Genomic DNA, 24759 nt, shown 5'->3' with positions numbered 1-24759 from the left:
GGTTAAATCCGCGGTGTGATACTTGCCGATGACATTGTTTGACAAGTCTGCTATGAAGTACGTTGTAGGACTAACTATTTTTACTACGCGATACGGGCCATCCCGTCGTGGCATGAACTTACGTGTTACACCCCTAGACGCATAAGCAAGCCATAACGAAGGAAATACTCTTCCAGTAGGACTCGGGTGCAAGCCACGGCGGTGGCATCAACAAGTGCGTAGAGTTCTACCCATCTTGTAGCTACATCCTCTACCAGGAGTACCCATCGCCCCCCCTGCTCTCCTTCTGGCAGTGGCCCGAACAAATCGATTGCGAGAACCTCTCCTCGCTGTTGAAGCACAGGAGTGAGCCTATACGGCGGTACCGATATAGGCGGATGATCACCGGTATCAATGTGGTGCTCGGCGTAAAGGGTTGGGGCTCCCCTCACCCTAAATATGTCTCCATTCTGCTGCAATAAATGTGATAGCTGCTGCCGTTCATCGGAGCCAAGCATAGAACCCTTATCATCACGCAGGAAGTCAGCAGTAGAAGCAAACATGCATGGCTTAGGGCACTCATATTCAATTGGATAGGTAACCCGTTTTCCCGAAAAATGCCAAGTGGATGAAGCAAAGTCAAGCACAATACCTGCCGCCACCAAAAAATCCATGCCAAGCAAAGTTTCATTATTTTGAGCATCTGGAAAAACAGTAAATTCAAGGGTTACTGACCTTTCGGGACTTATCCTTACTTCTAGAGTAGTGAGCAAAACTCGGCGGGTGCGCGCGGAACCGTCTGCAAGCCTCACCCGACGCCTGGTTTCCTCACACGGATGGTTATGCTTTAACAGCAATTCATAAAGCAACGCACCGGCAACGCTACTCTTAGCTCCCGTATCCAACAAAGCATTACCTCGTATACCTAAAATTTGAACACTTAAAATTGGTCTTAACCTAACCTGGTGCTCAGTAGAGTTACTCTGGGCAACACTTTTCACATTAGAATTAATCGTCGAAAAATGTCCGACGTTTTCCATGGTCACCCTATTTTCGTTCATCATGGTCACCCTATCGCGGCCACTTGGTACCTCGGAATAACTATGTTATGGTTCGGTACCACTCGAGTAACGCATCAGGGGCCTATTCCTAGAACTAATATTATTGTTTATATTATGATTAAGTCTAGAATAATTTTGAAGTCTAACCTTGTTATCAGTACCGAAAAAGCGCGGAGGAAGAATCGCCTTAAAATCGGTAGGATAATAATTATTTTCATTATCAACAAAACATTGTTTACGATTATTAATATAAATGGACGACTTTACGGTGTTTGAAGTGCAAGCTGTATGCAACGAGCTGTCGCGATGAATAGAGTTCACTGAACTTGACAGCTGTGTATTTACTTTACCAATAGGTAAATCGGATGTGACTGATCGGGTCCGTGCAGCGTCGACGACGTAATAACTTGCGTTACACTTTGTACACTGAGACCGAGTAACACCTTTGGTACCACACCCGTAACACGAGGATACAGATTGCGTATTTTCGTTGTCGAATTTCGTTTTTGACGCTAATTTTAAACACTCATCACGAATATGTCCGTACTTTTTGCAATAAACACAGAACAGTCTTTAAACAATCGACGTAGATGATACATTATCAGTGTTCGTGTAGCGAGGCGCGGGGACTCGAACGGTGCTCGGCGCAGCGCTGTCGTCGCGTGGCGGGCCGCCACCGGCGCCCGAGTTGAATATTTTCCGCGGCGTCATCCGCGCGTATGTATGCTGCGAAGTCGAAGCACCGGCGGGAACTTCGCCTACGGTACTACCCGATGAACGTGGCGTCGCTCGCTAAGGATGATGAATAAATTCAGGCGGACTGGTCTCGTAGATGGAGTCCTCGATATGGCGCGTTTTCTTTAATAACGTGTCGTATGAAGTTATTTCGTCTCTTCTTAATCTTTTACGAACACGACGGTGTAGAAGGCCGTAAAGCATATCAATTTGAACTTTCTCACTAAGGTCACCAGGTGGGAGTCGAGCTAGTAGGGCTCGTGCTCTGGCAACGAAGATCTCCGTCTTCTCTCTTTGTCCTTGCGACATTTTGAAGAGCTCTAAGTAGACTCGATGGGGCGGTCTGCAATCACCGAAAGCGCTTCGTAACGATGATAAAGCGTCGTCCCAGGAAGTGATGCTAGCTTTAACGCCTTGCCACCACACGGCTGCATTTCCGGTTAGTAACATCGAGAGTCCTCGTAACGCGATGGCGTGTCCTACGTCAGCACAATCTTTGTATGATTCGACCGTGTCAAGGAAACCGTCGAGTGAGTCGCCGGGCGCTCCGCTGAACCGCGCCGTGCATGACGCGAAGTTCCCAGAAACGCGTCGAGGAAGGCGGCGATGTCGGCTCCGACGTCGGTGTTGCTGATGATTCGAGTTGAGTTTTATGCTCAAAAACTCGGTCGAGTAGGCGTTCGAATGCTGCCATTTGACTTTCTTGTAATGACGCCATGTTGTTTGCGGTAAATGTTGGCGTCGGTCCCGCGGTTGAACCAATTTCTTCTTCAACGTCTTGAAAATCGGATTGACGCCGTGACTGACGACGAGTACGTGTCGTAGTTACGTAGATTCACTCCGAAATACTAGTTAAAGGGCCCGCGCTTGGGCTGCCAGTTTAATGTTAGGTGCCCGACTGGCATGAGACTCTCGGGTTGTCAGTTCCGGTATCGACCGGGGACGTGTGTATTCCGCTTCAAAGTCTGGCGCGCACTAATTGGGGGTGCGAAATAGTGCGAATGATGCAATAGATGCGCGGGCGCGGGTAGCGCGGGGTGGGTCGTCGCGGCACGGACCTGAGTCACATTCCCTTTGGCTGCTGTTGCCCCGCGAAACGGAACGCTGCGTTACAGTGTAATAATAATCAACATCAACTTTTACAAATTTAAACCGAATTAAATTTTGTTTCAAATGTGAAGGGTAGATGACGCTGTTCTTAATTATTTCAGAATTTAAAATTAAAATCTGAAAGCCTTGAAACATCAATCCGCATAAATGTAATTTAAAAACTACAGTAAGAGGCTTAAATAAAAAGCTGAACTTAACTCAGCCTTAATTAGAATTTTCTTCGGAATTCAATAGTAAAGTTCAAGTTATTTTGATGAAATCAAAACCGAAATATTCATAGCATCTTAAACAATCACCTACGAATAAATATTAGTTATTATATTATTTATTATTCGTAGACAATCACAACGGTTTTATAGTTTTGGGAAGGGATTTTTTGTAACGCCATCTCGTAAAGTATTTCGGTATTACATTACAAAACAAAATTGTTTCTCCAACTGTAACAACAGTACTTGCTTCGGCAGTACTTAAACTAAAATACTAACAGTAACAACATTAACGTTATTTAATGTATAAACCGTTCAATAAGAACTGCAAACTATCCCCTTGAAGCTACAGTTTATGTAGGAATAATGACTTTTTGGCGGGAACGCGAGGTGTGAAGTTGTGTGATTTGTTTTAATTTGTCTATTTAGTGTTTCTTCGGGTTTAAATGTGTAATAATAGTGGTTTATTAACTGTTTAATATCTGTGAAAGTGCACAAATGTGGGAAAATTAAACAAAGCCGCTGTACGTAACTTCTCGGTTTCCTCCAAAAAGTCCACTGAGATCTTAGTAAATGACCACCACCATTTTACTGAGATTATATTTCATTCCATATCATCTCATCTCATTTCATTTCATCCCATTTGATTAATGTCTCAAATTAATCATCTTCATTTCATTTCACTCCATAATATCACATTTCATTTCACTCCATAATATCATTTTTCATAAAAATATGAATATAAATTAAAATAAGACATGACTTAAAGGTCTCAGTTACCAGGTCATAAAATCCATTACAAATAGGAATAATTCCAGCGCACCCTGGCGGCCGTAGATTACCATTCTCGAATATTTATAGTCTGTGGCATGTCACTTTTTACATCGAAAAAAGTCAGGATCGAAATTTTTGAGCGAGCCATAGTTTGTGGTGATAAAATTAATAATTTCAAGTAGATTAATTGTTGTAATTGATATAACTAGTTAATATCAGTAAAATAAAGTTGTGAGTGATTGATATAATATACAATTTAGGAACCAGAAGTACCGTAGAATTAAATAAAATTTCGCAACCTCAAAAAACTGTTCTGCTCACAGTAAACACAGTCGGTAGTCTGGCGCTCAAATATATTAAGTGTATAATCTATGGTCTGGCGCTCCGTTTACAACGTCAACGGGATTTTTGAACGGAACTTGGCGCCAGATTCTACCGAATCTGTGGATTACCAGAATGAAGTTGCCCACTAAATCGCTCATTACAATACGACCGACGTAACTTGGCGAGTCTGAATATAGCCGCAGGTGAACTTTCTGAACCGTACCGAGAATTACCGAATTTAATACGATGTCAAGAAAGAGGATGTCCAATATGGGTGTTTGAGGATGTTGTTTAATCGATTTTTTTTCAAATTGATTAAATATTTAAATAAAAAAAATAAAAATAATTTTAATAAAAATATAGTATAACTTCTTACGCGCGTACAGAAGTACTTGCACGCACCCTTTTTTTTCTGTAAACGTACTGTTTTCTTACTAACCTTCTAGAACATCAAAGCTAAATGTAAATAGGTTTTATGTCATTTTAATCATTGATTTCAGTACTAATATTAAGAAGTATCAGTGACGGCAATTATTCTCATACAATTAAACGGTGAAAATACGTAATAATTAAAGATTTGCTTTTTTAATTAGCAAGTGAAATATATAATCAATGATTTGATTAAATAATCTAATCTTATTGGACTTACGAAAATCCTAAAAAAACATATTTATATATTTAAGCTATTACACTTAAATGTGTATAAGCGTTCGAATTTATCCGATGCAAAGATGAATAATAAAAAAAAAAATGTATACCTTAAGATGTGATTTTATTACTTTTGTTGTTATTTGTAATGGAAACATTTCATCATCGTACGTATTCGATTTTCTCGTTGCTTTGCATTCATTTCTCTTTGCTTACTATTCCTTTGTCGAATAGACTAGGTCGGCCGATTAAGTGGAATAGTATCAATCTGTGAAATACAACTACAGCCCTATTAAAATAAACCGCAAACTCTAAGAGAACTAGTTTCACGATACACTCTAGCTATTAATACATATGTAGTTCATTGATGCTGTTATTTATAGATAGAAATTCCATGCTGATAATTAAAATAATAGGTAATGAAGCATTCGATAAAACAAATTGAAATCTGTTCAAAAATAAGGATTGAAGTCGTCGTGGCCTAAAAGAGAAGACGTCCGGTGCATTCGTGTTGAAGCGATGCACCGGTGTTCGAATATCGCAGGCGGGTACCAATTTTTCTATTGAAATACGTACTCAACAAATGTTCACGATTGACTTCCACGGTGAAGGAATAACATCGTGTAATAAAAGTGAAACCCGCAAAATTATAATTTGCGTAATTACTGGTGGTAGTACCTGTTATGAGTCCGCGCGGGTAAGTACCACCGCCCTGCCTATTTCTGCCGTGAAGCAGTAATGCGTTTCGGTTTGAAGGTTGGGGCAGCCGTTGTAACTATACTGAGACCTTACAACTTATATCTCAAGGTGGGTGGCGCATTTACGTTGTAGATGTCTATGGGCTCCAGTAACCACTTAACACCAGGTGGGCTGTGAGCTCGTCCAACCATCTAAGCATTAAAAAAAAATATATATGTTACAGTCATTTTATCACTGGTGGTAGGACCTCTTGGGAGTCCGCACGGGTAGGCACCACCACCCCGCCTATTTCCGCCGTGAAGCAGTAATGCGTTTCGGTTCGAAGGGTGGGGGTAGCCGTTGTAACTATACTGAGATCTTAGAACTTATATCTCGAGGTGGGTGGCGCATCTACGTTGTAGATGTCTATGGGCTCCAGTAACCACTTAACACCAGGTGGGCTGTGAGCTCGTCCATCCATCTAAGCAGTAAAAAAAAAAGTAATTTCTTTATAAACAAAACGCCGTATAATGACGTCATTTTTTAAGCACGCCATGTGATTTTTCACCTATTCCAAAAATGTACTCAATGCACATAGTCTTTAATAACATTTTAATTAAACGTTGTATTTTTATCTCGCATATCTGCGAGGCTGTGGATAACCTTACAGAACATCAAATTACTTATCCCGAGAATAAGCACGATTTTATCTCTTAAGCTCTTATAAGTGGCTTGATGTTATTTTTTGTAAGTTATGGTAGAGAACGTTGGAGTGTGCGGATGTTTATCAGAATTGCACCGTTGCTTTATGGATGTGTATGGCTTTGTCTTTTGACAACCGACCCAGATCTATCTTAGCTAGAGCTCTTAATATGAGTGCAACATTCCCGATCCTGCGGACAGAATCACCTCACGTACTAGTTAAGGTTACGCTGAAATAGCCTCTTAAGGCTCTCAGCTTAGGTAGGAAAACAAATGACTGCCCTTGTAGGCAGATGAGTATACGGTCAGTACCTGATGGTAAGTAGACACCAGGGCCCTGAAACTGCGATAATATAAGACATATTTTTTTTGTATGGACACTAGCGACATCTTGTAGTGGATGCCCCTAAGCTTATATGTTGTTAAAGTTAAAATATTTAATTATTGTATAACTAAACACAGTAAATAAAAAAATTAAAAATCATACAAGTCTTTATTTGGTATAGACAAATTGATTAAATTCTATCAATTTATGATTTCTGAAAATTTACAAAATCCTTCATTAAAAATAAAATATAGGGTAGATAATATCTTACTTCCATCTACAGAAACAATGAGAAACTAATCGAAGCGTAGCCATCTAGTGACCGATGCCCGTAAACATTTTATTTGAGTGCTTGAGTAGCTTATCTATAACTAATTTATTTGTATTATCTATGGTAGTGACCGTCACTTATGGTCATCAGCAATGCCAGGGGCACAGCCAAGGCGTTTTCTACTGTAAATTTTGTACTCTATATATTAGAAAGTATACCATTAGTAAATAAGTAATTTTAATACACAGCGCTTTCTTTTATAATTCAAGTTTCCATCCTAAAAAAATACTTTATCAGACTCGATTCTCAGTATTTATTAATAGTTAAAGTATGTACCTATTCTATAAAAACTACCTTAAAATGCCAACAACTATGGTACAATAGCCCACTGAATTTCTCGCTGGATTTTCTCAGTGGGTCGCGCTTCCGATCCGGTGGTAGATTCTGCGAAGCACCGCTCTTGCTAGGGCCAGTGTTCGCAACACTCCCGGGTTGAGTCCAGTGAGTTTGCCTACACGTCAAGGAGAAGCTGAAAAAAGGTACAATAATTCTACTCAATCACATACAACCCACACCAAAGTTGATTTATCTTTTCGATTACGATTCTCGGGGTAGAAAACCGATATTCGCCAGCAATGATTGACGTGATGTCACGTATAGTTGCATCATAGCTACCGCTAAATCATTGAACTTCACAATCACTTTGTGGTGTGCAAATAAAAAAATTAAGTGGTCCATTTAGCGCGTTGGTCATAAAAAAGTATACGCGTGTGCCTATAAAATGTATTTGCGGGTTCCGCTGGCGTAAAAAGTGGAAAAACTTTTCAATAGAAACAGTTTTGTATACAATTGTGTGCTTGCCTAATTTGTTTTTACTGCTATTTAAAATTGCTCATCAGGCAATAGGGAACATGGATAATATAGGTACAATCTAATTGTTGTGAATTTATTAGATGATGTTATTTTCAAATAGGTAACGGGAAACATGGTAAGCAACATTTCTTGTAACAATAATTCGTGTACAATGCTCCAATTTCACATGAGTTACTTGTTATATCGTTTTGAAAATATTCATATTACGTAGACCCCCAAAACATAAACCATAAAAGGGAATTGCACGCTCGAACACAACCACGGAATAACCCCAATTTTAAACGAACGATTGAGACGAATTACTTCAATTAATATAACGGCCATTTACACAAAGACCTCGTTTATCTATTCAGTAAACAAATTAATAATCAAGCTTAGAGCTTGGACATACGTGCGGGTGAAAACAGTCGAACATTATTTGCATTTTAAACTCGTAAATTCTTCTAAGTATTTAATCCAATTAGTATAATTAAAACCTTTTGTGCCGCGGTGAAATAAATTCTAATTTGATCGTATGTGGTTTTGTTAGAACAAACATTAGCCCTCGAGTAACGTTTCAAATTAAATTTTGTAACGTATTAATGTTAGGAAGGCGTTTTACGATTGTTACATTTTTTACGACCTCGAACGAACTATTGAGATTCCGTTTATATGCTACATTAAAACAGCTCTGTCCTCTTTGGCATTGACATAATAAAGTTTCTCTGAAAACTTAATTATATTGCCCTTAGCATTGCTATTTGTAGTAGTAGCTTATGAAAATTAGCCTGATAATTTAATGTTATTTCCAATTAGAAATTTTCTACGTAAGCTTGTTTTTTATTGCTACGTAATGGACAGGCTATTTGTTCAAATACAGATAATCGAATAAATTAGCATATTAAGTTTCGTGAATTTCGTATTAAAAATCTATATTTAAATGTTGTTATAATAAAATAAAAATTAAACAACAAAATCATGCGTGCCGGTTTGAAAACTGGGGTAGCCGTTTCAAAATTCAATTGGGTTTTCTATTTTATATCTCAAAGTGAGTGACACTTGTGAGTTCGTCCACCTCACTTACACCTTTTTTAATTGAAAAAAAAGCATACTTCGAATTACAATTAACATAAATATGATTTAACTTAGTGGTGGTAGGACCTCCTGTGAGTCCGCACGGGTAGGTACCACCACCCCGTCTATTTCTGTCGTGAAGCAGTAATGTGTTTCGTCTTGAAGGGTGGGGCAGCCGTTGTAATTATACTGAAACCTTACAACTTATATCTCAAGGTGGGTGGCGCATTTACGTTGTAGATGTCTATGGGCTCCGGCAACCACTTAACACCAGGTGGGCTGTGAGCTCGTCCACCATCAAAGCAAGAAGCAAAAAAAAAACAAGACTTCGTAAGGCTTTAACCATTTTAAATTCCGTTTTGTTCAGTAAGGATTCATACCCCGTTATCTTTGAAAAGTGAACTGCAAATAGAAAGTCAAGCATCGTTAATTAGTGAAGTGAAGTAGCCCGGATTCGTAACGGTACTGTTTGTACTGATTTACCGGGCGTCCATAATACGGTTAGTACTAAAATAAAACCACTGTTCTCGCGTTACTCGACCGTGTGTGGTCTAGTAACTATTATTTAATCTTCGCTTCGCAGGCCGGACTTAGTGTCGTCTCTTACGGCTATTGATTGATATAATAAATTTTTGTTTGTTTGTTCTCAATACGTTTCTAAAGACAATTTTATTTTTCTACTCGACAAGTAAGCTTTGTGGCTTGTGGGGTACCCTAACCGGGAAAAAACGTCCGTAACGTAAGATTTTTTTCTATTTAGTTTGTTATCAACAGATGTCGCTGCACGTAAATTCAACAATTCCTGAATCGCTGTGACGAGATGTTACACAGTTGATAGACTTTCTCGTATTTCTCTTGCTAAATCATACTTACCAGGAGATACCACGATCATGCAGGCGGTCCCCAATGGCGAGGTTGCTTCATTGCGATTATTTTTATTTTTATCAATAAAAAATCATAATAATAAATGTATAATGTATACCCGAATAATTATTTTCTTTATACCTCGATTAGAACTTGAAATTAATATTTTTATAATACGGAACTTCGTTCCTATCTGGTGTCCCACAACACCACACATCATAGATTATACACTTATTACCACACATGTTTTTTGTCTATGTCTTACTATACAAACATAGCAACTTAAGTCGTTAGATCTGTTATAAAAGCGTCCTTACTTTATTGTAAGCATGCTTCATCGATTTTAAATTTATAAAACTGTAAGCTAGTAAAATAATATTACTTAAACACAAATAGCGAAATGCTAGCACAAGCATCCTTACAGCAAACCTGTAGCAAAGATTATAGACATCATATTTTACGATGCGGATACGGCGCCTCAGTCCGTTTACCTTTGAACTAAATATCTGAACTTGAACCTGTCCCTGTTAAACGATTTATGTCGATAAACATCAGATAAATACTGTAAGCAGCACTACAAACGTTAGTCTAGACATAAACGCGACAGTAGACGAGATACAAAAATAATAATGGACCTACAACTTCTGGTATTGTTATTGAGACCGGTTCTTATGGCGAACCTTGGGGAGGCCTATGTCAAGCAGTGGACGTGCGTGGCTGAAAAAAAAATACAATTTCTATTATGCCACTTACTGGTGACGTTACAAAATCATTTGTTTCTACATCTATACTTTAATATATAAATCAAACAGTAGTTTTTTACGGATGTTCCGTTATAACTACTGAACCATGCATCCGATTGACTTGAAACTTGGTATCCATGTAGAAAATCCATGTACTTAATGGATAGGCTAATATTTATATGAGCGTTGGACTCCCTACACCAGTTGCGAGGGCGTTAATGATGAGAATCTTTGTGGGGGTGAGAAATAATAATGTTAATTTTAAAGGCCCAGCGAAGCGGAGGGGTACAGCTAGTAGATTTATATTAAAGGTATTGTTATTTTTTGTTGGCTTTTAAATTAAAAGGTACTCGGCACAAAATCTAATCCAACTACTGTGTTAAAATCAAGAAATATTCAATTTGGATTGTTTGTTCATTTCAATGAAAACGCATCGATAAATTATCTTGCTAATCATTTTTACCAAAACACAATCAACTTCAATTTCATAACAGGAATGACTACGATAGTGTCACTCTGTAGTTGTAGCCGCATTTGTAAGGACATTTATTAGGGGCATATGTATTTCGTGCACTGAATATTGAATATTTGGTTGGTTCTTATTTCAAAATTAATACTTCCTTCCTACATAAGTTTTCAAACTTTAATTCATTCCCTTGAGGATTAAGCGTAGAAAAAAAAAACATGGAAAAAAGTACCACATTTGTTTATAACCAGAACGTATATGAAATTTCATGCTTCTCACTTTAAAAAAGGCTGGCTTTCTTACAACCATTCATCCCGTACTTTAATCATTTTTAGTTGATGCTTGGAATATAAGTAGGAATCAAACAATAAAATTTCAAGTATGTAGCTTCAACGACTTATTTTCTATGGTGATAAATTAGTCGATTAATCAGAACAAGTAATTATGTTCATATTTTATGTACTTAAAAATATTTATTTCCATACAGTGATATTTTGAGAAAACGAAAAGACGCAATATCTTTTAATAATGAGTAAAATAGAAATTTAGAAAAAAATAGAAGAAGGGTGACGATCTAGAAAAACAACTCATCACCGGCAAAATGGAAGGAAAGAGAGACATTGGACTCCAGCATCAAAGTCGCTATCCACTGCGCAGAGGACAGTTAATAATGGAGGAACATAGTCCGAACATAGTGCTCCGTAAAGGTCACGACCCTAAGCCCTAAGAAACACGATGCAAGGAGTAGAAAATTAGATGGGGTTTTTTTATTGCTTAGATGGGTGGACGAGCTCACAGCCCATATGATGCTAAGCGGTTACTGGAGCCCATAGACATCTACAACGTAAATGCGCCACCCACCTTGAGATATAAGTTCTAAGGTCTCAGTATAGTCACAACGGCTGCCCCACAGTTCAAGCCGAAACGCATTACTGCTTCACGGCAGAAAATGTGCTATTGGTACGTCATTATTTAAACTACTATGTACTAAAAATATCTATGTACATACATGCATCATTTCAAATCCGCGTAAAATAAAAACATCTGTATCCAAAGATAATTCCGCGCGCGATCTCGCAATTAGGAATGTCACTGATTTAGAATAGATTTGAGCCAATGATCTCATTCCAATCCAGAAACCGTGTGATTTATCACCAGATTACGTCTTGTCGAAGCATTGGTGACGCAAGTTACTCAGCGGCCCGTGACAGTAGAGCACTCCTTGACGACTTACCGAACATGCCCTGTGGTATTTACACATGTGTATAAATAGAATATGACCTATTTAAACATAAAAAAAAACTATAACTACTCCTTTGATTTATCAAGAAAATCTATATATATAAAAATGAATTGCTGTTCGTTAGTCTCGCTAAAACTCTATCGATTTAGCTAATTTTTCCTAAATTTAAATTTCCTAAATTTGGTCCTTAATTATTTGTGGAAGTCCAGAGAAGGTACATAAATATGAAAATAGTCGGAAAATACAATTTTGTTTTTCCTTTGATGTGTACCCCCCCCCCCTTCCCCCCTTCGGACGGATTGACGGATTCCTTTGGTTTGTTTTAAGTTTATTTTATACAAAAGTTTAGGTCTTTTATTTATCGATTGAGGCACTACGAAGTCTGCCGGGTCAGGTAGTTATGAATAGATGTTATAATCGCAATAAAATTTAAGCCTTCAAAACAGAATTTTATCAAATCTTACCTTGATTTATTTTAAACGAGCTTTTCTAATAATTCATATTGTAACGAAGGTCACATGCTACTTAGATTATAGACTGCATAGAAAATTAATATGTTTTTTTTTGCTTTCATTAGAAGAGTGGATGCAACTAATAATCTATGTGATGTTAAATAATTTTTGGAGTTCGTAGGCACAACGCAAACATTTTTTGTGTTTTGAGATTATATAATATAATATAATATGTATATGTTTTAATTTATCTATATATTAATGCGTCAAGCAAAAACTTTGTTCCCATTTTGCGAAAATTTTGGACGGAACAGTATGAAATTTCCCACACTTATACAGAATATAGAGAAGAAGTGCAGAATGCCAATTATTATTTAATATTATGAATAAAATGTACATTAAATCAATAAGAAAAACATTATACACGCCACCATATATTTGACACACACACGCATGTATACTCTTTTATTTATTGTTATAGCCTGTGGTCAAATAGAGAATACATAGATTAATATTATTTGTCTTTAATATTATTTGTCTGTAATGCAGTGTAGCCTTAGCGAAATCTGCGATTATTCAGGCAAATTCTTTGACAATAGAACCTTATCTATATATTAATACGTGAAGCAAAAACTTTGTACCCCTTTTAACGAAAATTGCGCGGACGGAGGAGTATAAAATTTTCCACACTTAAAGAGAATATAGAGAAGAAGTGCACAATGATAATATTTTTTTTAAATAATGCATAAAATATACATTAAATCAATAAAGAAAACATTACACACACTACCATGTATTTGACGCACACACGCATGCATACTATTTATTTATTGTCAAACTTTTGTTCTTGACGTCTGGGGTCAAATTGAGAATAGATAAAATATTGTTTGTCTTTATTAATATTTTTCTACAGTGTATTTTTGGCGTTGAAAATACAATCATAATTATGGTCGAATTTCGTCTACTGAGCGACTACTACTTAACGTTAATAAGAGTTATAATCCTTTGTCTTTTTTGAATAGGTCTTGTCATTTTGTATACTAAATAAAGTTCCGATGTCGTGACATGTATCTACAACACACGGCAGTTTCCAGTTTATATTATTATACTAAAATCGTTAACACCGCTCTCGTTTCACCAGTATACCACGAATGGCCACGACTCCGCTTAAACGACTTGATAAATCTCGTTCGCATCATGAATATTCTACATATTTTCCTATAAAGATTTGCGTGGTATTGTTTTAAGAAATGATGAGTAGGTACCTAAAATTTCGTTTTTAATATTTGAAACTTATTTTAACAAAGAAAAGACGCATCTGAAAATTGCCTATGGAATTCTCTTGATCTATTTAGGTACAAGCTGACCCGGCAGACTTCGTAGTGCCTTAATCGATGAACAAAAGACATAAACTTTTGTATAAAATAAACTTAAAACAAACAAAAGGAATCCGTCCAACGGGGGACACGTCAAAGGAAAAACAAAATTGTTATTCTTATTGAATTCCGAGCATTTTCATATTTATCTACCTTTTAAACCTTCTCTGGACTTCCACAAATAATTCAAGACCAAAATTAGCCAAATCGGTCCAGCCGTTCTTGAGTTTTAGCGAGACTAACAAACAGCGATTCATTTTTATATAATAGATTAGTGAAAAATTGCAATTATTTTTTTATTAAACTAAAATGAGTTTAGTTCATAATATATGTGTTCATGTAATTTTTTTTAGAAATAATTTATTACCAAAAATAACTATAATTTTGAAATTTTTAGATAATAGAATTATATATGTCCATAGTTTACTGTTACGAAAAATCTTAAAATACAACAAAACAGCACTTCTTCTCTATTTTTAATACTTAAACGTAATATATGGAAATTAATTATTAAATTATTCATTTAGCAAGGAAAGCAGCGGACGGTCGTGCAAACTCGTATCCATAAACATCGAGAAAGCCATAAATTTTAATGGACAAGTGCTCTCTTTGTGCACTGTGTTACCGATATTTTATTATACGTAAATCCTTTTATCTTATCTCGGAAACGAATCGGCGACGCGGAAGAGAAATCCGTTTCAAATTCAAATACTATGCAGATAAGACGGTAAAACAACGAAAAGTAACAGCCGCGTTATGTTGTTTAAAAGCACGATTTTTCATTGCCGTCACCTAGGGAAGGTTTCGCGAAGTGTTCCTTGAAGAGATTTTAGTTTGTATGCTTCTTTTGTCTTTATCGAAGATGCAACTGATTATTAAATAAGGTGTTATCGATCAAATACTCACCTGTAAATAATACATAATATTTTGACCGAGTGGGTGGCGCAGTAGTTAGCAGTCCGGGCTGTTGCGCCGAGGGTCGTGGGTTCGAATCCCACATCGGGCAAACATTCATGTAATGAACGATTCATGTGATGGTTTCCTTTTTGCCTGGTTGTTTATTATCTATATAGGCATATATTTAAACGGACATATATATGTAAGTATGTTTGTCAGTCTCCTAAGGAATCCTGAATTGGGAGCGGAAGACCGTGCGTGATTTGTTCTGAAAAAAAAAGAGAAAAAAAATGCTTAATTACATAATTAAAAGCACTCGTTAGCTCGTGCTTTCATATTAAAATAACTTCTATATGCTTGATTCTTTTGATGTTTTACTTATTTTAATTTTTTTAAATAACTCCTGCATTTGATATTCAATTTTCATATTATAACGCAGTACATAAATACATTGATGTGATAATATTTAAGGAAATCTCAGTACGAATGCCCTTCTTACTCCTTCCTAGCTCTGCGCTACCTTACAACGGGTACGTCCGATGATATCGCTGCTTTTGTATTCACAACGGATTCTATCGGCGGTATAAAGAACAAGCGCCGATTGTGATAGAAATTATAATCATTTTAACACTCCTGTTTATTATTGGCCCAGCGTATTGTTTATTAACGAACGATGTCATTAAGCAATTAGCCAACACATTGAAAATGATACCGCACGACTTATTGTTAACTTTTTCTTGATAGTACTGGTTAATTCTCGATTATTTTGTGGTTGATAATTATTTATGTGAACCTTAATCACATCGTACAATGGTACTGCGTCATAGCTTCCGACTATATTATATGGCTTAAAAAATACTACATGCTCCGCACTGGTTTCTTTGGAATTTTTTGTTTATTTATTATACGACTAAATCTAGCACCCTTCGAATACTCTATAGTTTTCATGGTCACGGAAGACTGAGTGAGTCGGTAAAGTAACTTTAATTATTTCTAGACGAAAAGAGAACATTTTTTTTAAATTATAGTTTCTGAAGCCATTTTTATTTATAATTTCATTTAATTAGTTTTATTTTAAGCAAAGGAATTGAGGAATTCCGGAACGTCTTATTATCTAATATGTTTTTACTAACACCAAAATTTATTTATTTATTTATAAGGAATACAATACACATTACAAGCTAAAAAAAAGGAAAACAATAAAGAACAACAAGTAAAAAATCTGGCTTGTAACATAAGCTGTTATAATTGTACATATATGTATACATATAAGCATCCTGACCAATGTTTAATTCTAGAAGCACGTACCTCTTATACGGTACAAAACAATCGACATACTATTTAAATGGTGTCACATTAAAATATAAGGGATGTTTATGTTTCGGTTACCAGGATGTTTATATTCTAGCCAATTTAATAAATTAGTCCTTGTTTAGTATGAATTGGCCTTTATATTCGCTAATACGTAGATGTTTAATTTAATTAAAACAATCAAGAAGTATCATTACACAGACTTAGCACATATTCTTCTTCCTCTTCGTCGCTTTCTTCATTGCTGAAGGTCGTGTCCCTGAAATTTTACCGTTGCCTGTCTGAGCTGTTTTTATCTCGTCCGGTCCTCAGCTGCTCGAATGGCGGTTGCGACTGGCAACCCAGTTAGAGCGGTTACTTGATCACACCAACGGCTAGGTAATCGGCCGCGGGGTCTCTTTCCTTCTACTTTGCCCGTCACAATCACTTTGTCCAAGTTATCTGACTGTCGGCGGGCAATATGACCGAAGTAGCTGAGGATCCTCTGGTAACAGATTGTTGAGAGCCTGACTCGGATGCGAAGCTGATCCAGGATAGATTTATTTGTCCTCTTGGCCATATTATATATATTATCCACATATTAATAACATTAATAAATGGGTGAAATACTCGTATGTTAATGCTGGGGTTTGAATTTTGAGGCAGATACGAATATTTTTGCGTTATTACGCAACGATGATGAAAATGAAGACAACAATATGTGGATATTATAAATACCGAAGATGCAAGTGTCCGAAACTGAACTTATTTCAATAATTTCAATAATCTATATATATATAAATGAATTGCTGTTCGTTAGTCTCGCTAAAACTCGAGAACGGCTGAACCGATTTGGCTAATTTTGGTCTTGAATTATTTGGGACTTCGGTTCCCCCGGTATTTTGTACCGTATGTTCCAAGGGGAGTGCTCTGAGGAATTGCTTGAGATGATCCCCTCATCTTCTTTTTATCATCGCATCTCCCGCCATCGGAGCAGAGTTCATCCATATTATCTGGAACCGCTGCGTTCATCGACAGTGCGTTTCCAGAGGTCTTTTTTGCCACGTAACATCCGGCTATGGAATGAGCTCCTCTCCACGGTGTTTCCCGAGCGCTATGACATGTCCTTCTTCAAAAGAGGCTTGTGGAGAGTATTAAGCAGTAGGCAGTGGCTTGGCTCTGCCCCTGGCATTGCAGCACTTGCCATCAAGTGGGTCGTATGCTCGTCTGACTACAGGGGCAATAAAAAAAAATTAAAAATAACTATTTTGTTTTTCCTTTGATGTGTCCCCCATCGGAAGAATTCCTTTTGTTTGTTTTAATTTTATTTTATACAAAAGTTTTGGTCTTTTGTTTATCGATTGAGGCACTACGAAGTCTGCCGGGTCAGCTAGTCTTAATATATGTATATATTTCTTCTGTGCGTGTGCTTGTTACTGAACTCCACCTAAACGGCTGGACCGATTTTAATGAAATTTTCTGTGTACCTTCAGGTGGATTTGAAAATGGTTTAGATTTAAAAATCAGTCCGGCAGATAGCACTGCAGTCGGTATCTAGGTTATTTATCTTTCCTAGAAGTAGTTTATACGGCAAAACCACGTTTGCCGGGCCAGCTAATGATACATATTACTTTCATGTCATCTATCTGTCATAGCCATAGGATCATGACCTGTATTTATAATAAATTGCGTAATTCCCAACACCCTAGTAGCTGTCTTAAGTAGTGGAGATGGAATGCTCAAATCTCGACGGGTACGTCCTAAAATTAGTGTTCAGAATCGTCGATACAAATGATACAAGAATATTTGAGACCTGCAACTCGTGTCTCAAGGAGGATGGCACAATTCATGACGTTGTTTCTATGAGACGTTATCGTCCAAAAAAAAGAAGATATCGATTAACATTTATAAGAAAACGATTTCATTGTTCTTTAATAGCTTGTTAATGAACAAGCAATAATATTTAAGCAAACATAATTTTAGACTTCGGAATTTAATGTTTCATTTTCCTTTTGTTACAGAACATTTTCAGTATGTTTAAGAAACTCACAAATGAACGCACAATCGACGAGCACCGAAATCGGACGACCGGTATGTATTTAAATTATATTTATATAATATGATATTAATAAATTATTTTTGGGCGGAAGACAAATGGAAGAGAATTAAAAAAAAAACATTTAAATTATATTTATTGTAGTACGATTTCGGGTGGAAGATAAATGGAAGAGAATTAAAAAAAAAGAAACATTTTAAATTATATTTAGTATGATTTTGGGCGGAAGGCAAAATATGGAAGAGAATAAAAAAAACGTTCCGGAAAAAACGCATTATCATGAACAGCCAAAGTCGTCACTAAGCAAGATTATAACCCTTACAATTTTTACATTAATAGATGAACAGAACACAATGCCAAAACTAATTTAAGTTTCTTTGTAAATGTTGATGAAGAACAAGATGCGATTGTATTGAAACCTTTATTTAGCTTTGATAGAATTTTGAATTATTTTAATGCAATAATCTGTTTAGCTGATTTTTCTTTAGGCATTTGGTATATTTAACAGATTAGAAGTTCTTATTGGAAGTCCAAGCTAGGCTAGTATCAAATATAACCTACTGATGTTCTGAAAAAAAAAACAAATTATATTTCTTAAATTCGCAAGTTTCGAATAAAATCGATAATATTAAATTTAATTGTATTGTAAATAATAATAATAATAATAAAGATCATTTATTGCCTTTCACATCATAAAATGGAATACAAAAAAAAAAGAAAAGCAAAAAAAAGAGAAAAAGGCAAAAGGAGGTGGCTCAGCTATTGCTGTTCAAGGTTGATAAATTGAACAGCTCTGATTTTCAGTCACCCCCGTTTCCCTTTGGTTCTTTGCGGGAATGAAGACTCCGTACGTGTGTACATACTCAGAATATGATATAAATTAGTAAAATTAGTAAATTATAAAAATTTAAGAAAAAACAAAATAAAAATCAAATTAAATGGTGAACCCGAAAACAAAACCAAAAATTTAAGAAAAAAACAAAACAAAAATCAACAGAGAATGAATGTACTCGGTGTTACATATAACTGATTGCACAGTTGGTTGAAACGAAATATTTGGGACGTTCGCATTACGCAATCGGGGGACGTGGAATATTTGGAATAACGTCAATGATCGATCAATCGTTTATATCAATCGATACGTCTAATTGTAATAATTTCAATGCCAATAGAGCGCTGAACGTTTGGCAAGTGGTTTTTCATTAACTAAATTATATTTCGGTATCCACGTTAATGGGTTTCAATTAAAACTCGATTAGCAAAGGAAACGCGATATTAGTGGTTTTCGCTACGTCTGAGTATCAAACAGATCCGAACGATTATGCGCATCCAGGGTCGTTGTTGCGTAACATTTCAAGTTTGTTTATCGGTCATACCCGTAATCGTGGTAAGACCGAAAATTTCTTTTTTATTGCCCGAGCAGGCAGACGAGCATCGGCCCACCTGATGGTAAGTGGTTACCGTCGCTCATGGACGTCAGCAATGACAGGGGCAGAGCCAAGCCGCTGCCTACCGCATAATACTCTCCACAAGCCTCGTTTGAAGAAGGACATGTCATAGCGCTCGGGAAACACCGTGGAGGGGAGCTCATTCCAAAGCGGGATGGTACGTGGCAAAAATGATCTCTGGAAACGCACCGTGAACGAACGCAGTGGCTCCAGGTTATATGGATGAACTCTACTCCGGTGGCGAGCGGTGCGATGGTAAAAACGAAATTTTTTTTGAGTGGAATTGTTCCCGTATAATATAAACACACGTAAACGAAATACGATAGTTATGTCTATTTAATAAGCACAAAATAGATATTTACTTTAACCATATTATTATTCTACTCGTAGTCTGACGGATGGCCTCTCATGTTGCATAGTACCGAGAATATCGCGCCTGCACTCAATTTACATTGCTTTGCATTACGCGGTAATAAAAATCTCGTATAATTAATTAAAGTACGCATTTATTAAAATGATCATTTTATTAGCCTACATGACTAGATTTAAATGGTAAGAGATTTTGGCTATGCAATTGGATCTTCGACCACATATCTCATAACAACAGATAGCTTTCAGCTTGTATTTAAGTTTCGTGAACCCAGATGTGATTTGATTTTCTTGCTTGACTTTTTCTTTCTAACTTGTTTGCGAAGAACTATTTGTTTTAATGTGCTTTTTATATTTATAACGTAAATTTATAATGTAAGGTAACGTTGATGCTAGGTGGGTGCACCTTGAAATATGAGGTTCAAGTATCAATTATACTAAGGAACCGACTGTCCTATAATTCGAATCGAATTGCATGTCCAATACGCGGCAAAAGAAGACGGTAAATACCCGCGCAGGCTTACAATACTCCTTACTATCATTGAACCCATTCATTTACTCGTCGTGCTATCAGCCCACAGAGGTCTACTGATGGTCATAAGCCTCTCTCCTAGACTCGGCCCAATGACCACGCACTCAGCGGAGTCGAAAAATAATAACACCTTCCCATCTCCTCCCATAAATATCATAGAAGGTGATACAGCACCAACCCACATCTCAAATGTGGCTTACAGAAATTCATTTACTCATAGTAATTATATTAATCAATGCAGTTATCAACCAAAATATTTGTAGCTAGGCGGACGTCCAGCGATTTCCTTCTGACCCAAAAAATATATATAACAAAATCATAATTATATTTATGAGTCTGATGAGCGTTGTTTAAGAGAAGTAAAGTTTATAAATGTGTTCTTTTTTTATTATTGCTTAGATGGGTGGACGAGCTCACAGCCCACCTAGTGTTAAGTGGTTACTGGAGCCCATAGACATCCACAACGTAAATGCGCCACCCACCTTGAGATATAAGTTCTAAGGTCTCAAGTATAGTTACAACGGCTGCCCCACCCTTCAAACCGAAACGCATTACTGCTCCACGGCAGAAATAAGCAGGGCGGTGGTACCTACCCGCGCGGATTCACAAGAGGTCCTACCACCAGTAAAAAGTACAGTAAGTTCAGTACTAATATCATCAAATTGTTTTCAGATATCGAGAACGACAGATGTATTACGAACGAACACGACGCTGTACGCGTGGAGTTCCTGGGGCAGGTGGAGTCCTTGCTCGAGGAGCTGCGGCGGAGGAGTTGCTGTACAAGAACGCCATTGCCTGCCTAGAATTCCTACGAGGTGAGAAATCAAGTTACCATTATTCTGCCTATTTGTATTATCTTCTACCACAATCAACTATAATATTATCCTCCAACAGAAAGTAAGTTCTGTAAGCAGTATCGTATTGTGCTACTTCTTCTTTTTCGTTATCTTATCCCACTAGGTAGGGTCGGCACAGCTAATTTTTCTCTTTCTATTCTCCTCTATCAGCTGTCAACAGCTCAACACTCACTTCTGTCTCTCTCATATCGTCATTCACACATTCCCACCATGTCTTCGGTCGACCTCTTCCCCCTCTACCTTGCACCACCATTTCCATACATCTCCTAGTCACATGCATCTTCTCTCTACGCATCACCTGTCCATACCACGCTAACCCTCCGCTCTTTAATTTGTGCTACATCAAAATAAATTGTAACATATCCCCATGGAAGTTACAAGATAGTGTTGTTCTTGTAACAAAATAGGTCTTACGCCCGTTAGTAATGGCGCGATAACGGTTTTACTTGTCTCTCACGTAAGGGTTACAACGTCAAATATCGGCAGGATAAAACGTAAAGAATATATGCAGGACACCTGCTCTACAATGTCCGCAGGCCAATTTCCGAAGGCTGAAGTTACTTGTGTTATCACAATACATAGATCTTTTACGTACTGCTTTTACGTAAGATCTCTTTTAGAGTTAAAATATACCAATGACATTTAGGTATTAAATTGAAACATGCAATAAAATACCATTCTTCTCCCCGTTTACAAAAAAAATTATAAATGTTCTGAATTAAATGTCTTATGGTAATTTAATTCGAAGAAACAAAAACTTTGGATCAATAGGTCTTTGGACACTGGAAAGGTCTTCTAGAGCCAATAGTGATCCTTTTTTCCCAAACAAACTTGACATATCTCATTTTTCCGAACGAAACTAAATGTTCTTGATGCAATTAAAATAACCAGATTAGAGTAATTAGCATACCCGATAAGTCAATAACTCAATGACCAGCCAAATCGAATTCTAAAACAGAAATTTATCTTGCTAGCTCGCTACTGTTCAGTTGCCGATAACATCTACTAATTTATAATTTGATTACGAATAAAATAAATAGAAAACGGTTAATTTTTTATTTTCGTTTTATTATTTCGGAGGTTTCGTATACTTTAGATTTTTTGTGGTCACAGAAAAATAAGGTATTTTCGTATTTATTTTAATATTAAAAAATTACCGCCTAATTTTCCATAAAAATATAACATGACATTTACGTTCCTTTATACGCAGATAGAAGTCTGACAGTTTGTTTGACTTGGACTTTCATACCATAAGAAGATCCCAGGTGTTAGAAAAGCATTACTCATCTTCTCGATTGAAGTAATAATAAAAAGTAAAAACAGATAATTTTTTTTTTTTTTTTTTTTTTTATTGCTTAGCTGTGTGGACGAGCTCACAGCCCACCTGATGTTAAGTGGTTACTGGAGCCCATAGACATCTACAACGTAAATGCGCCACACACCTTGAGATATAGTTCTAAGGTCTCAGTATAGTCACAACGGCTGCCCCACCCTTCAAACCGAAACGCATTACTGCTTCACGGCAGAAATAGGCGGGGCGGTGGTACCTACCCGTGCGGACTCACAAGAGGTCCTACCACCAGTAATTACGCAAATTATAATTTTGCGGGTTTCATTTTTATTACACGATGTTATTCCTTCACCGTGGAAGTCAATCGTGAACATTTGTTGAGTACGTATTTCATTAGAAAAATTGGTACCCGCCTGCGGGATTCGAACACCGGTGCATCGCTTCAACACGAATGCACCGGACGTCTTATCCGTTAGACCACGACGACCACTAAATTAGATCGTAAAATTCGTTTTAAATTGTTCTATGTCAAGCTCGTAATGGCTGTAGGTGTTCATTTTCACATGAAAACGCTTAACAGTTAATCCACGTTACCGATTTCCATCAAAGAAAGTCGGTGAATGCATCCACAGAAGTTTCTTGAATTTCAAATTGCTTTTCACTAACTCGTATTTTGAATTATTGAATTGAAACTCTTATTTCTACTACGAGCATTTTAGTGTACATCATAAAATCTAAAATCACTGTATCTTTGAAAATCTACCTTAGAGGACGGGCATTTACTTAGAAGATATATGTTAGCCCTAGACTATTCGAATTCGGAATTTAAAATTATAATTCGTTTTCAAAATCATAAATATGCATCGGTGCCGTTTCTCGAATAAGATTACTGTGAAATTAATTCATTAGATCAATTAGTTCAAGAAATATTGCCTTAGGTCGACGATTTATATAATATTTTTTTTGTAAAATGCACATTCAGCTTGATAGATTGTAAACCAAGTAAATTTTTACTAGGCATCGGATACTTACTTTCAGTAAATATATTATGTAGTAGGTCCAGAGCAGAAACTGAGGATTCTGGTTAATGTTTTCACCGAGTCGTTGATTACCTATTCGTGTAAAAATACGATTATCTATGAGAAGTTTTGCTCTCTATACCCATTTAAGTCTACTACAAAACAAAAATACATGTCGTTTTGAAAATATTATGTGATAAAACGGCATGCTCACCCATGAGCTACGATTGGATCTTTTACTGGTGGTAGGACCTCTTGTGAGTCCGTTCGGGTAGTCACCACCACCCTGCCTATTTCTGCCGTGAAGCGGTAATGCGTTTCGGTTTGAAGGGTAGGCAGCCGTTCGAACTGTTACTGTACTTGAGGCCTTAGAACTTATATCTCAAGGTGTGTGGCGCGTTAACGTTGTAGATATCTATGGGCTCCAGTAACCACTAAACACCAGGTGGGCTGTGCGCACGTCCACCCATCTCAGCAATAAAAAAAAAGTTTCGCTTGTCACGCGAACTACTATAATTCCTTGTTTAAACTCAAAAAAAAACAGTTAAAAAAGATACATCTTAAAACCGATAAAATAAGACACAATATCAAACAACAAAATACAAATTTAGATTTATAATAAAATTGACACATTAAAAACGCATTTCGTGTTCGACCCAGGTAAACGACATGTGAATAAGATTAATGTTTTTAATTCTTTTTATTCGGTTTGTAGTACGCGAGGTATTGTCTTAATTGCTTCATTATAAAGAACGTTTAGATAAAGATGCTTGTCGTTCCGATTTGTTTGAGTTTCACGGATTCAGATCAAAGCGCTGTTTTGTTTTTTTCCTTGTCATTAATTTTGGGTGTACGTGTTTTTGTAGTCCAAACGATTGCTTTGTTGTGTTATAGTTTATTTATGAGAAAGGTGAAATATCTTTTCGACATATTTGTGTCATTGAAAGCACCAACAAAACTATTTTGTGAAATATTAAAACATGTCGCCATTTATTAAATGCAAGCCAATAAAATACGTTATGTATTTATTCTGACAGCCCTACTACGCCTTTGAACTTAGTTCGAGTTGCGGGCGTACTATTGATCATAGACCACAATGATATCTAATGATACGGCA

At 36.7% G+C, this 24759-nt stretch overlaps 1 protein-coding gene across 1 annotated transcript in view; it reads left to right on the top strand.

Annotated features, from left to right (window-relative positions):
- Window positions 1-24759, top strand: part of LOC114244941 (ADAMTS-like protein 4) — a 158765-nt gene that overhangs the window by 46087 nt on the left and 87919 nt on the right. The window contains exons 3-4 of the mRNA XM_028176909.2: window positions 18092-18161; window positions 21148-21290. Coding sequence (XP_028032710.2) covers window positions 18092-18161; window positions 21148-21290 — 213 coding nt within the window. The remainder of the gene's footprint in view (window positions 1-18091; window positions 18162-21147; window positions 21291-24759) is intronic.

The sequence above is a fragment of the Bombyx mandarina genome, chromosome 19 (genome assembly GCF_030267445.1).
Source record: "Bombyx mandarina strain Sakado chromosome 19, ASM3026744v2".
Classification (NCBI taxonomy): Eukaryota; Metazoa; Arthropoda; class Insecta; order Lepidoptera; family Bombycidae; genus Bombyx; species Bombyx mandarina.
This window is presented reverse-complemented; position numbering and strand designations above follow the sequence as displayed.